This window comes from Nuphar pumila, chromosome 7, assembly GCF_984573655.1.
Source record: "Nuphar pumila chromosome 7, dmNupPumi1.hap1.1, whole genome shotgun sequence".
Lineage (NCBI taxonomy): Eukaryota > Viridiplantae > Streptophyta > Magnoliopsida > Nymphaeales > Nymphaeaceae > Nuphar > Nuphar pumila.
The window spans coordinates 34,361,414-34,376,176 of NC_143255.1; the positions used below are offsets into that span (position 1 = coordinate 34,361,414).

The 14,763-nt window shown below is 39.3% G+C and overlaps 1 protein-coding gene across 1 annotated transcript in view; it reads right to left on the reverse strand.

Annotated features, from left to right (window-relative positions):
* Positions 1–3,206: 3,206 nt before the first annotated feature.
* LOC149831859 (uncharacterized) overlaps positions 3,207–14,763 on the reverse strand; it is a 38,604-nt gene continuing 27,047 nt past the window's right edge. The window contains exons 10-14 of the mRNA XM_090014192.1: positions 5,886–5,964; positions 5,584–5,792; positions 4,031–4,176; positions 3,768–3,890; positions 3,207–3,556 (exon numbers count right to left, since the gene is read on the reverse strand). Coding sequence (XP_089870318.1) covers positions 3,404–3,556; positions 3,768–3,890; positions 4,031–4,176; positions 5,584–5,792; positions 5,886–5,964 — 710 coding nt within the window. The 3' untranslated portion in view covers positions 3,207–3,403. The remainder of the gene's footprint in view (positions 3,557–3,767; positions 3,891–4,030; positions 4,177–5,583; positions 5,793–5,885; positions 5,965–14,763) is intronic.

The window sequence follows — 14,763 nt, forward strand, 5'->3', positions numbered from 1 at the left end:
AAATAAGCTAACTTGTGAATATGAACTTGTTATGTCAAATTGACCCACTTTGAAGCGATCTAGCTCAGCTAATCTCATTTGAAGAATAACAAGTTGTACTTCATAGTAAGTTGAATTTGAAAGTAAAAAAATATCCAAAAAGTGACTGCAGCTTCCAAAATGTCATTTATGGCCCGGAAAATCACTGGCAAAATTAATGATTTAAAAAAATTCTCTGAAATTTATAAAAATTTGCTCAATGGACAGTAGGGTAGGTTTCCAATTTTTTCTTTATGCTTTTATCCCTTACAAATGTGATTTTTTTATTTTCTTGCGTTGTGACGTTAAAATAATACACTCATGGAACTTGTCAATAAAATTGCATAGGATGTTGTGATATTCTAAAAAAGATTGTGAAATTTTAAAAAATTTGTAAAACTTGGCAAGTTTTGCATGATCACTTGTGAAAATCATAAAATTTGTAGATGTTAGATAATTGCAAAATTACAAGTGAGTATTGCAAGGCATGTAAAATTAGTTTAAGTGTTGTGAAAGTCTGTACATTGCAAAATTATGAACGAGTAATGCATGAAGTATTGTTAAAGTCTAATATTGTGAAATTGCGATGAGTATCACAAATCGGGTTGTGAAAGTATGTAATTTGCTAAGTTTTGAAAGAGTATCGCACGACGTATTGCAAAATTATGAAAAAATTACTATTGTCCAATATTGAGATTTTTTTTATTCGCAACGGATCGATGTTGTGAAATTATTTTTTCTTGTGAAGTTTTGTCTTATATAAATGACGAAGAAGAGATTACATTGTAAAGAAAAAACAATAAAACGACATATACATTGTATGAAACTCACCTTAATAGCTAACCAAAGAAGTGGAAGAGAAGGATATTGCAACCTTGCACGAGGTGGAGCGAATAACTTTTACAAAAATGGTCAAAAGGGTTGGGGTTATAGAGAGATGAGGATTGGGGTTACTATTCTTTTCATATTCAAACGAGAAAAAAAATGTAAATGTGCATTTATATGAGATGAAATTTTGCAATATTGATCCAATGCAAATAAGAAGCTTTGCAATATTGGACTTTCGTAACTTTTTTGCAATTTTACAATACGTCATCTTTCAAAATTTCGCAAATTATGAACTTTCACAATACTTAAAGGTATTTTTGTAACACGATGTGTGATAATACTTGTCACAATTTCGTAATATCAAACTTTCACAATTTTTTTATTTTCGCAGGTGATCGTCGTGAGTTTTGCAAATTTTTAGAAATTCATAATTTTTTTTAATATTGCAATTTTCAATAGGATTTTTTATTGATGAGTTTCGTGGGTGTATGATTTTAGTATCATAACGTGCGAAAATAAAAAAAATTCATTTACGGGAGTAAAAGCATCTAGAAAAAATTAAGAACTTATGGTATCATCCATTCGTTGAATTTGATAAATTGCAGGGCATTCTTGAAAATGCATCATTTTCGTTTATGACCCTCTAAAGGAATGGATATATAATGGAAAGAAATCTTAAAGGACTGTGATCAAGGAAAGGTTATCAGTGAAAGTTCTTGGCTTGATATGGTGGGAATTTTTACTCCAGCGATTGAGGACAGATGAAGAATGACGCTGATTGAGAACGGTGTGGTTAAGCGTTTCAGGAAGTTTGATAAAGAAACTATTCATATTATAGTTAGATTAGCAAAATTAGGAGTTTTGAAAATGATCATTGCTGGAAGGATAAACCACCCGATTGGTTTCTTTCAAAGTTGCAAGGCCTGGTTTTGGTATATCCGACTTGTATTTTGCTCGGGGTTTGCCTAACTCCTGCTTGTTTATCAAAAAAGAAAAACCATCAGAGTAACTGAATTAAACACTTGTCAAGTTAATATAACTTAACTGGCTTAAATTAGATAAACACACACACACACACACACACACACACACATATATATATATATATATATATATATATATATATATAGATGGACCGGAAGATGTAAAATATCAAATGCTTTTTTTGGATTTATAACTCAAAAAAATCGCGCACTGCATGAAGACCTGGTCCTGTTGGCTCAACCTGCCATACCTAAGGTCATCATGCCAGCAGCGTAAAATGAGGCTAAGACCCCTGCCCTCGGCCTATGCTACGCATTGGCTTGCACAGAGGGGTCATTCCATGAAAATCAAACCTTGACTGCCCATCTAGCAGCCAAGGCCCCACTATGCCAACACCCCCTTGGGGCAAAAAAAAAAAAAAGTGCAGACTTTATTTTAATAACTCGAGTTAATTATAACCCATGTTAAATTCACAGAAATGTTTTTATTAATGGAGCATAAACTAGGCGCTCTCAAATAATATCAAAAACTTAATGCATATATATATAGTAACCCATAACAATAGACGATCAAATCATCCACTGTTGGGTGGGACATGCAATCAGCAGCAAGCTCGCGTTAATGCTAAAAACATCCTTTAACGGCGGTGGCAACCACCACCAAAGGCTGTTTCTGTTTGCATCCCTATATATATATAGGCTTGAAGATGCCGAAAGGAAGATTGCAAACTTTATTCTATTAAGTCTGGTTAATTATAACCTAAGTTAAATTCACGAAAATGTGTTATTAATAGAGCATAAACTAGGTGATCTCTAACAATATCCCAAGTTTACCGCCGAAACTTTAAGTGTGATTCTCAAAATTGCCATTGATAAAAAAATCAGGGAATTTTTTTTTTTATAGGCAAACTGGGGTTAGGCAGACCCCTACCAGATATCTCTTAAGCCCTCATGTGGCAGAAGGATTCGAACCTGGGCCTTCAGCTTGGCACACGACCCCGCTTACCATATGGGATACCACCTCGGTGGTATAAAAAAATCAGGAAATTAGAACCATGGACACGTTGCAGTCTTATTCTAGAGCCTCCAACATAATAATTAAAAAATAAAATAAAAAATTATTAAACTACGTCAAACATTGATCCCCAGACCAAATGACTAACTTGACATCCACATCCATGTGGACCAAAAGCACGTGCACTTTACATCAGAACATTCTCGTCAATGCAATGGAACTCTCTCTCTCTCTCTCTCTCTCTCTCTCTCTCACACACACACACACACACACACGGAGCAATGGTATTTACCGTCGGTCAGATAAACAATGTTACAGACACGAAACTCCAACCTGAACATAGTAAATGACAGAAGAATGGATTGAATTGCAGAATGGCAGGTTGAACCTTTTCAAAGAATGGATAAAACAATAATACAAGCACATCAAGCTGCTTCCCAGTTGCCCTAGGGGATGCAATGTGCAAATAATACAGGACCAACAAGCGGACATTATAAATTTTGTGAAGGTTCAGAACCCATACCAGAAAAAAGAATGCATAATCATGTAATCTTGTGATCTAAACATCATCAAACTTCTTCGGTTGGCGCCACTGTGCAAAAGTTATAGCCAGCGACTTTAGGAATGAGGCATTAGCTGGGTGGCCCCTTCTGTACAGATACTTTCCTCCTAAATCTGAGCAGAGCATCCCAGGGTCTTTCATCCGATCAATCTGAGAAAACCAGCAGCATAAGTTGGCGTAACAGTTCATAACATATAACACTTGCCTGTCTGTGCGAGTTTGGGGTGCGTGTGTGTGCACCCATAATTGCGGCCAGGAGAGCCATGGCAAGCATCATAGGTGCAATACAGGTTGGATTAACTAAGATGTGTGCGTGGTGCACAAGAAAGAAATTGTAGTGTATTTTGCAAATAACCCACACCTTGTCCACCTTTCCATTTTTCAGGTGGTATCGAACACCTGACCAATTAATGGACTGTGAAAAATGAGAACGGAAGGATGATATTGGGTACAAGAAATTATCAACCAAAATGGCAAGGAAGACCTGCTCCAAACAACAACACAAATTAAATCTAGAAAAAAAAAAAGACAAAAAGCTTTGCAAGAGCAATCAGTGAATAAGGGCACAAAAATCAGAACAGTTGTCATATGCTTTTTTTACGAGAAGAGATGTGATATGCTTACAAGCCCCCAATTGTATGAACCCAGAGAGACTGGTGGCTCCTCTGGTGATAACATATTGCATAGCTGAATCTCAACTTTCGTGAGGTTCCACATTGAAAGAAGTTCGATAATTGTGGATGCAGCCAAGCAACCAATGAGCAGTAAACCTGATCAGAAACATTTCCCTTGGTTATCATGTGATCGCATGCAGACACATGTACAATTAATAGAAATAGTAAATTAACACTTCAATGAGGCAACTATAAGCTTCCCAATTGATTCTCCATTTATATACCAAGAGCAGTAATGTTGCTTCAGAAGAAACGTCATCCCGTTTCTGAAATCACAAAGAACTAGGATACCAACAAGAGAACATAGGACTGTGTTGCATGTTTTGTTAGCTGGGCTACGTCTGACCAAATTATATTTGAATTGGAGTCATATGAATCAGAATTACAAGAGGGCTCATACCATTCCGATTCTCACGTAAATGAGAAAACGACTCTCATATGCCTTTGCAAATGAGAGTCGGTTTCTCAAAACACATTTTCTGATGTTTGTTTAGCTGTGCCAATGTAATTTGTTCTCTCGTTTGCATGGCAGTCCGAATCTCATGAGACTAGCAAACATGCCCTAAGATAATATTTTTAATATATGCATTTCTTCAGTGATTTTTAATTCATGTTAGCCATTTAACTTTAATGTTAGCAATGCTAAATCAACTAGTTCTTTTCGTGACATTTTTTTCTTTTTGACAATGTTAAGGCCAAAATGTTGATAAGGAACTCCAACTAGATAAAGCGCGAAGTTTCACCCCATTATTGATATCAGGAAGTGGCTGAAATGTTTTCGGCATTTAGAAGTTTATTAACTGTTATTTAAATTTCAGCCATTATCAGATATCAATTGAATAAAACTTCAAGAGTAATCCAGATAAAGTCCCTTGCTAACATTGTGGTCATAGCAGCGTCATTAATTAGTTTAACTTTAACATTGCTAATTTTAAATTGGACTATTTTGTGTGTGAGCACGTGTGTGTGTGTGTGTGTGTGTGTGTGTGTGAGAGAGAGAGAGAGAGAGAGAGAGAGAGAGAGTTTGGAGGCCATAACAAGTTCACTTTTTCTACCTCTGTCAATTCTGGAATATGGTGCCTTGTATTGTTTGGCCCCAAAAATAGTGGTGTTTTAGCAATCATACATTAAGTATGCCAACTTCTTTTAACCGTTTTCCACAAACAATCAAGTACAATTGCAAGTATTAAAAAATATAAATTACCAAAATATCCTTGATAGTGACAACTACTGAAAAAAAACTTGGTGAACAAGTTGACCACCACAAACTGGTGGTTTGGGGCCGATGTGTTCAAATGGAGTATCGTTCCTTAGATAAATTTGGTTGGTCTAACGAGTTGCTATAGAGGGGCATGTTCCAATCAGTGACACAAACATCCTTTGCAGTCGCAGGAAATAAGAGATGATGCCCAGATCTCTTACATTCGCAGTCACAGGGTTAGACCAAGAGCTCTACAAACTGAGATTTTTAACTGAACAAAACCAACAAGCAGAAATGCCTACCAGAGTTGTTGAGTGTCCCTTTCCCTGGATATTCAATGAACCCAGATCTTACTGCAGCTGCAATGTGAATCACTGCCATAGAATATGGCATAACAAATCCCCAGGATAAATAACAGTGTGTAGAAAACAGAGCTTTATTCATCAACCAATTCACCCCTGATACATATGACTCCAGAACAAATGTTTGCTTCCTCAAATAATTCCAATACCTGCACAAGAAAACTTCAAAATATAAGTTGTGACCACATATCTAAGGCACTCGATAATTTGTTTCTTTACAAATGAAATTGATCACTGGGCACCTTGAGAAACTTAAATCACTTGCTAGTGGATGGGGAAAGATGGCAACCGGAGGTGAAGTTATTAGCCGCTTGTGTGCACCTATGACAGCAGAAAAACTCTCTTAGAAAAAGTGCAACTCTCTTGCAACAGATGTAAGAAAAATCCAAGACTTTCAGATAAGAAAAAGTTACCATACAGAATTAACAATCAAGTTTCCTAAAATATAGTAAAAAACAACACATCACTCTCCATCTAGTATAAATAGGAATCACTCGGGGCAGTAAATGAATGTATCATGGTCTCTGCTCCAAACAAAATTTTCAACAAAGGCATCATACATGCATGTTGACCCCCGACTGCATTGCTGGTTTAAACCGATACATTGTCAAAGAACAGTACCAGTAATGAGAAAGTATCATCAATAGTAGAAATGTGTGTAACCATTCTCCAACTTATCAAACATGCTTGCTGCGACTCTTGAAGCCATTAAGCATGGAAAGGCTCACAAGCTTCACAGATTGGTTCAACCATTTCCCTTTTAAGAGTTGAGAGAAGTTAGCAATCAGTCATTTTCCTTTGGTTGCATGGTCCCTCCTTCCATATATATAAATATATATAGGGTTAATATTTGGTGCTATTGAAGGCACAAAACTACTGAACTGGAAATCACAGGTTCAAGCTTTATCAATTCAATCTGACCATATAGATGTGTTCAGCATGGATTGCTTGCTAAGAATCAAACTTTCGATCATGCGATTTCAATCTAAAAATATGAGTTGAGAAATGAAATTTTAGTGCATTGTGGGCCGTTGATTTTGGAAACCTTAAGAAATCCACTTACATGTCATGATCACATTATTCAAATATCATTTTCTACTAAACAAACCTTGTAGATCACAACCATAAGGTCTAACCTGTCATGAGAATGACATGAATCCCGATGTACTCCGGAATGGATCAAGAACCAACAAATACAATGTATTTGAATACATATTCAACGTAGAAATAACAATGGAACACAAGACTTAAAAAAGAAACAATTTCATTAAGAATAAAATTCAAATAATACAAAAGAAATGCAAAATTATAAATAGCCTCACTACAATCACTCAAAACACTCGATGCACTAAAAACTACCCATACACTCTCACTTTACAATGCACACACCCACCCCTATTTATAGAAAAGGAGAAGGAGAGAGCCTTTCTAGTTGTTGGAGAGGATCCAACAACTAGAAATATAATCGTTGGACCCTCTCCAACGGTTATATAAAGTCAACAATTGTTGACTTAGTCAACCCAAGTTGACTATATATAATATAATATATATATATATATATATATATATATATATTACATTCATCTTAACACCCACCCACCCCCTCAAACTTACACTAACTCACTGTAAGTTTGAAATTATAAAGAAGAACCTCGTTACATAAAATGTCGTCATAGACTTCATAAAGTTCTTCCATTTGGTGCTTTAAAAGGTGTTCAATCATATGCGTTATTACACAAAGGATCTTCAACATCACCAATGCTTTGAGAAAAACAAAACCTGCAAAAAGATCTAACAAGAGCAATCTAACAAGAAACAACTATACAACAACAACAACAACAACTACGCCTTCATCCCAAAACAATTGGGGTCAGCGATATGAACCAAAAAAGAAATTCATTTTGGGTCTTCCACATGAATCCTTTTCCTCCAATCATTTCTATCCAACGCCATGTTCTCGGTGAGGTTCAAAGCATTCATATCCTTTCCTATCATCTCCATCCAAGTCTTCCTAGGCCTACCCCTACCTCTTTTAACTAATATATTTTCCCATTTCTCCAACCTTCTAACTGGAGCATCATTAGGCCTTCGCCGAATATGTCCAAACCACCGTAAACGATTCTCTCGCATCTTATTCTCAATGGGTGCAACACCTACCTTCTTACGTATCTCTTCGTTCCGAATCTTATCTTTTATTGTATTTCCACACATCCATCTAAGCATCCGCATCTCAGCTACACTCACTTTTTGAATATGATGTCTCTTGGCAGCCCAACATTCCGTACCATATAGTAAAGCAGGTCTAATAGTCGTCCTATAAAACTTTCCCTTCAACCGCAATGGCATTCTACGATCGCACAGCACTCCAGTAGCACTTTTCCATTTCATCCACCCAACCTTATACTTATATAAATTATGGAGAGAGGATGGTCAAGCACATAAACATACAATATGTAAAACATATTTAATAAGTCAATTTAACGTTTTTCAAAATTATTTAAAGAGATGTGTTTGAACAATCATTAACCTTAAAAATGATAGTCCTTGACAAACTCGACTTAATAGATAATCAAAAGTTCTTAATTCACAAGAGATCATAATAGAATAATTTTAAGAGATGTAAACAATGATAAATTTATTTTATGAAAATCATACGCATATATATTTATCCTCAAAAAGTCACATTAATGCATATCAACATCATCAATATCATGAAGAAATAAATCACAAAAGATTACAAATCATTTTTACTCAACAGAAGATACAAGAAATAATTTTCATCATTTATTGAAGCAAAGTCAAATACACAAAGATCACTTACATTTTGAAAGCAATATCAGTCATACACCTAAAAAAGGATTACTTATGGATCAACAATAAACAAACTTTTAAGAGCCCATGCTTAGAAACAAGCGAAAATACAAAGAGATCCCAATGAAGATCTACACAAATACAATAGAAGTGCACAAGCACTAGTTTGTCAAAAGTAATACAAAGTGTAAACAATCTCAAAAGCAATCAAATGCTTACAATAGCCATTATGGATGTACCAGAGTTACCAGAAGCGCCTAGGTAAAAGGAGAAGCGTGATTCAGAAGCGCGAAACGTCGCGCTTCTAAAGCGTGCGGGAAAGCGCCACTTTTAAATGAGAAGCGCGCTTTGCATCACGCTTCCCCAATTTTTTCCAATTTTTTGTATTTTTTATTTCTTATTTTTATTTTTTTTGCTTCCCCCTCGCTTCCTAGGTCACTTCCGGTTCACTTCCTAGGTCGCTTCCGAGACGATTCCCGACTCACTCCTAAGTGGTCCCACGCTTCCCGCTTCTTAAAATTTTGAAAGTGCCTCGCTTCCCGCTTCTGCTTCTCGTATCGCTTCCCGCTCCCGCTTCCTCAGCTGGCAACCATGGGATGTGCACAATACAACACACAAGAGATGTTACTAATTAAATGCTTAGAAAGGCATTAATTAAACTTATGCAAATTATGCAATACAATCAATCATAAAATAACTCATGCAACTAAAGTATATATAATTCAAAAAATGCATGGAAAAATCATTTCTCATAAAAGAGCAAATGAGTTTAGAAAAATTACGATACATCATAATGAATGTATTTTGCAAAAAATACTAATTTGACTATCATAAACAATCACCTCACTAAACCTCCAGTCTTTAAAAATCAAGTCTATCAACGATTAAAACAAGATCATAAACATAGTCACTAAAGGGCCAAAAACACACATGAAAGTGTGTATAAATACCTCTTGTCTACATATAATGACACTCAGAACAAGTGTATCAGCAACTAGAACAAGAGCATAATCATAATGCCAACAATGGGCTAAAATCACATACAAATGTGTGAATAAACATCTCTTGTCTATATATAATGACACTAAAAAAACAAGTGTATCAACGACTAGATCAAGAGTATAATCACAGTGTCAATGGGTTAAAAATACACACAAAGGTGTGAACAAACATCTCTTGTCTACATATAATGACAATTAAACAAGAAAAATAAAAAGGAGAAGACCCTCTAGGTAAGAAAGCTTGTAATGAAAACACACTAATGTTATCAATAAGAATAACAATTTTAACTATCTTTTGAAAAAACATGATTTCAAAAATAGATAGGCATTACAGATAAACAAAGTTATAAGCATCCATAATAACAAATGAGTGATACAACACACTCAGATCCAAAGATCAAACAACTGTCAATTAGAGTCAAACCATAAGTTAACAATCTAATATGACATAAAAAGAAGTGCACACAACTCACCCTGACAAACATCTTTGAATCAACAAAAACATATATGGATTCAAAGGCCAATCAACTATAAATCAGATCCAAAACTGTGATAATAAAAGTGCCATCTATATAGCCAGCAATCACACATTTCACGAGCGAACAAAACACATTGAGACGGATTGTCACTATATTTGCGAAGAATATTTGAAGGGGACTATTACATTGCCATATGTCCAGTCCGAATTTCAGACTGCAGACTTCTTCACCAAAGCTCTTTCACTACCTCAATTTTTGTATCTTCTTAGCAAACTTTCAGTGATTTCCCCATAAGTTTGAGGAGGAGTGTTAAAAATAAAATTATATTCAAATACCCGATAAGGGTATTTTTGACTTTTATCATATAGTACAGTCCACTAGGGACTAAAATATAATTTAACATTCTTTTAAATAAACTGCCCAACAGTCATACTGTTGGGCACAACAGTCAAAATATGGTTGTTGGGAGGCAGTCCAACTAGACGTCGGACTGCCACCCATGTAACGCCCCAAAATCGTGGACTTGAAACCTTTTATGAAAAATGTTGAAAGCTTTGAAATCAATCATTTATCAGAGTTTAAAACAGAAGTTCAGCGGAAGATCAGGTTCAAAACAAGTCCCTAGACCTTGGGCGCATTACAACCAAAAACAGATTCCCCCTTACAAACCGATTTGCAGTTCAAGTATATATTTTATTGAAATGAAAAGAAGAACCACATTTTGGTAATACAGTTTTAGAAATCCAGAGTTCTAATAAAAAAAGATGCTTTCAAGGAAACCTTATACCACATTTATCAAAAGAGTCCCCAGGAGCGCAACTTCAGGAAAGGGCATTGTCTCGAATGCATCGCGTCATCGTGTCATCGCAAGTTGTCTATCCTGTTCACCACCTGCCCATGAAATGGGTCAGTCTCACAACAGACTAGTAGGGTGCAAGGGACAAGAAAGAACAAAAGCTGCAATAAGCAAGTTAAACGCTAGCTCAAGCAGGAACAAGCAAGACTAGCAGATTTAACCAAATGTGCTATGGAGTAAGCAAAGCTCTAGTAAAGCAAATAGCTACACACAAGAGCAGGAAGGATCATAGTGCTAAACAAGCAACTATAGCAAATCCACATATACTATAGGTGAAGAGCAACTAACTCTATCCACCAGCCAAGCAAAGCAATTGCATAAGACAAACATTCATAACAACACTCGAAATACATATACAAGTACCATTGGATGGCTCAGTCCATCCGCAAGTAACGACATTAATCATAAGGCCCATGCTATTGTATCACAAGCAATACATAAGCCACACAGGATAAGCAATCAACTAGTATGAGAAGCTAGTTATTACTAAGCAAGGAGCTGCATAAGCATTTTAACCAACAAGGGTAACGCCTCGACAGGCGTACCTAGCTCAACGAGTAGCATACCGAACTAACAAGAAAGCAAGCAATGCATGTCACAACATGCATATCTCATGATCATGTGTATAAGTTATATCTTGTCTCATTATTGAGCAGGCTGTTGTGGGTACGCAAAAGGCAAAACGTAGAAACAGCCGAGATCGATTTGGGGGTCCATTATGCTATGTATTTTATTATACCCCGAATGACTGACTGAGTCCGCTTCCTAAGGGGACGGCCAGTGACCAAGAGAGTAAATCCCCAAAGGCAAACAAAGGCCCAATGGATGCGCATCCGTACTTCTGCAGAAGTGGCCCGAAGGATTTCCCCTAACCTCCGATGACTGGGGAAGGTCGGATCTTTTCCCGAGATTGCCATTAATGATTGTCCATCGGAGTTTTGTACCATTCATCCTCTCTCTTGATGAACTGTCCCGAATGAGCACGACGGAGGGTTTCTTAACCGCCGTCCCATTCTACATGCTCTGGTCTTTCAACCCAATCGAGCATCTTGCCTGTGAAGGCGCATGATTATTATTTAGGTGAGTTATACGCGCCATTGCGCATTCGAGGCAACCACACACTTCTCATCCTACTCACCGCAGTACGCATCGTACCTATTCAAATGTACAACCACGATAAAAATGGTCAATCCATAGTGAGGTTAGAAACATCACTCTTGTGATCTCTATCACATGCCATTGCATGTTCGAGGCAGACATAAGCCTCTCATCCTACTCATCGTAGTACGCAACGTACCTGTTCAAAAGTACAACCACGATGAGAGGAGTATGGATCTCTCGCAGGAAATCCCAATACTTCTGCTTTACAGAAGCCCACAGTGAACTCATTCCAGTTCCAACTGATCGTGCTCGGGTCCTTTAGACGATCGCGAGCAATCTGCCTATTAGGCGAAATCAACATAACAAGATTAGCTCAATGTGTTAATACACGCTTAGAGGTTACTATAGACCTTTTGTCCTGCTCTTCGTAGTCCAAACATATCGTACGTATCTAAAGGTACAACTACAAGAGGAGGAACATGGATACCTCGTAAGAGATCCAACAATACTTCCACGAAGGAAGGAAGGCGCTATAATCATGGTTGAACCAGAAAGCCTAGAAACTAGGTCTCGCATCAGAGGCGAGGTAACGCCGATCTAGCGATGGCGCAAGTACCTCGCTAGGATCCCCGTCCTACTCGTGCACAGGCTCCTAAACAAGGTTATCTAAGTCGTATTTAATAGGCGAACGGAGGTTGTAACACACCTATCCCAATACATCGATTTGGGAGATCCGGCCGCTATCTCTGCTTTACAAGCTATACATCTTGAAAATAGGTTTGCACCTAAGACGATGTCTTTGGAGAACCGAAGTGCATAAGTGTGTGTCGTGGGTTGCAAGACAAGTGAAACGAGATACACTATACACTCGAAGCTGCACTCAGGGAGTGCAAGCTGACAAGGGACAAACCCGTGCACATACTAATATAATGACAAATCGAGGGGCAAGACTCGATGGGCGAAGCCTCACCGCGAGGGTAGAACGCTAGAGCTACACACGAGGTATGAGATCATACCTCGATCATCGTAGCGCACAAGCAAGCAACTACGTAAGCAACTCGTGAAGTATGAGATCCTATACTGACTACGCAAGTGTAAAGGACGACTCACGAGGCATGGGGTTGCACCTCGATTAAACGATAAGCGTAAGCAAGAAAAGAAGCATGCGACAGAGATAGGATACATGCACGAACAAAGCATAAGCACGAAGTGCGGCAACAAGGTAAAGACGAATACATACAAAAGGTAAGTGCAAGAGTAAGCACGACAGCACAGAAAAGTAAAATACGGAGAGTAAAGCAAGAAGCAAAGCCATGGCGCACAAAGCGCGGGGCAACAAGTAAATGCAAGAAAGTAAAGTGCATGAACGTAAAGGAGGACCAGGATTACATCCTGGAGAACAAGGCAGACATAAGTAAGTAAATGTCAGGGCGCAAAGCGCAGGGCAGCAGGAAAGTAAAGTGCGGGAAAGTAAAAAGGACAAGGATCGCGAAATCGCGTCCTTGAGTTAAAAGACATGAAATGTAAAGACAAAAATGGAAAGCCTAGGCACATATAGCGCGGCGGCGACAGAAAGGAAAGTGCAAGAAAGTAAAGAGGACAAGGATCGCGAAACCGCGTCCTTGAAGGTAAAGACATACGTATATATATTATACGTATACATATATCGTCCTCATTTAATTATCTTTCTTATTTTAGCATTTATCAGTTCATTGTCCTGTCACGCAAGAATCCCCTACCTTAAGGGGTTGCAGGTCCTCGTATGCATGTAGCGTAGGAAAACAAGAGCTCGAGCCATAGAGGGCGAGCTAGATCCACCGTTCAACCTGAAGAGCTTAGAACGTTAGAATATGTCGTAAAATGAATGAAAAGCAACAGACGCAGCAAGATCTCTCGCAGGCTGCAGTGCCAGAGGTAAGGGCCTCAGCCCTGCCTGACAACAGCAGCAGAGGCAGAGAGCAGGAGCGCCCTGTCTGCCAGCACCAAGAAAGGCAGGGGAGGGAGAAGAGGCTCCTCGCCACGACTGCCGCAACAAGGCAGGGGGAACACCCCTTGTCAGAACACGAGACAGGGGCGCAGCCCCCTGCTGGGAACGAAATAGGCAGGGGCTCTGCCCCTGCCGGCAACAAGAACAAGGCAAGGGGGCAAAGCCCCTTGCCAGAGAACAACAAAGATGCAGGGGGCAAGCCCCTGCCCGAAAATGGGAAAGCAGGGGGGCTTCGCCCCCTGCTGGCACAACGCAGGAGGGAGGGGGGTCTCGCCCCCTGCCGACACAACGCAAGAGGCAGGGGGACAGAGCCTCCTGCCGAGAAGGAACAAGAGAGCAGGGGGGCTCCGCCCCCTGCTGGGACATCAAGAGCAGGGGGAGCCTCGCCCCCTGCCCAAGAGCACCAAAGAAAAAAAAAAGGGACAGGGGGGAGGAACCCCCTTGTCGAAAGGCCAATGGCAGGGGGACAGAGCCCCCTACCGACAAAATGAATGGCAAGGGGACAGAGCCCCCTGCCAGCAAAACGAATGGCAGGGAGACTGAGCCCCCTGCCGGCACAACAAGAGCAGGGGGAAAGCAGATCCCCCCCTCCCCTGTCGAACGAGCAAAGACAGGGGGAACAAAACCTCCTGCTGACAGAGGGCTCAGCCCCCCTGTCGACAAGCGACGACGACAGGGGGCTGAGTCCCCCTGTCGACCCACAGCAAAAAGGCAGGGGGGTGACCCCCTGCCGACAAGAGGTGACAGTGGGCTCAACCCCCCTATTGACCTACCCTGCACAAAGGAGGAGAGGGGAGGGTTATACCTCAGAGACCACAGCCACGGGGGAGTCAAAGGGGTTCTCGAGTTCGCAAGCGTCAGGAGGCCGGTGAAAAGTGGAGTTGA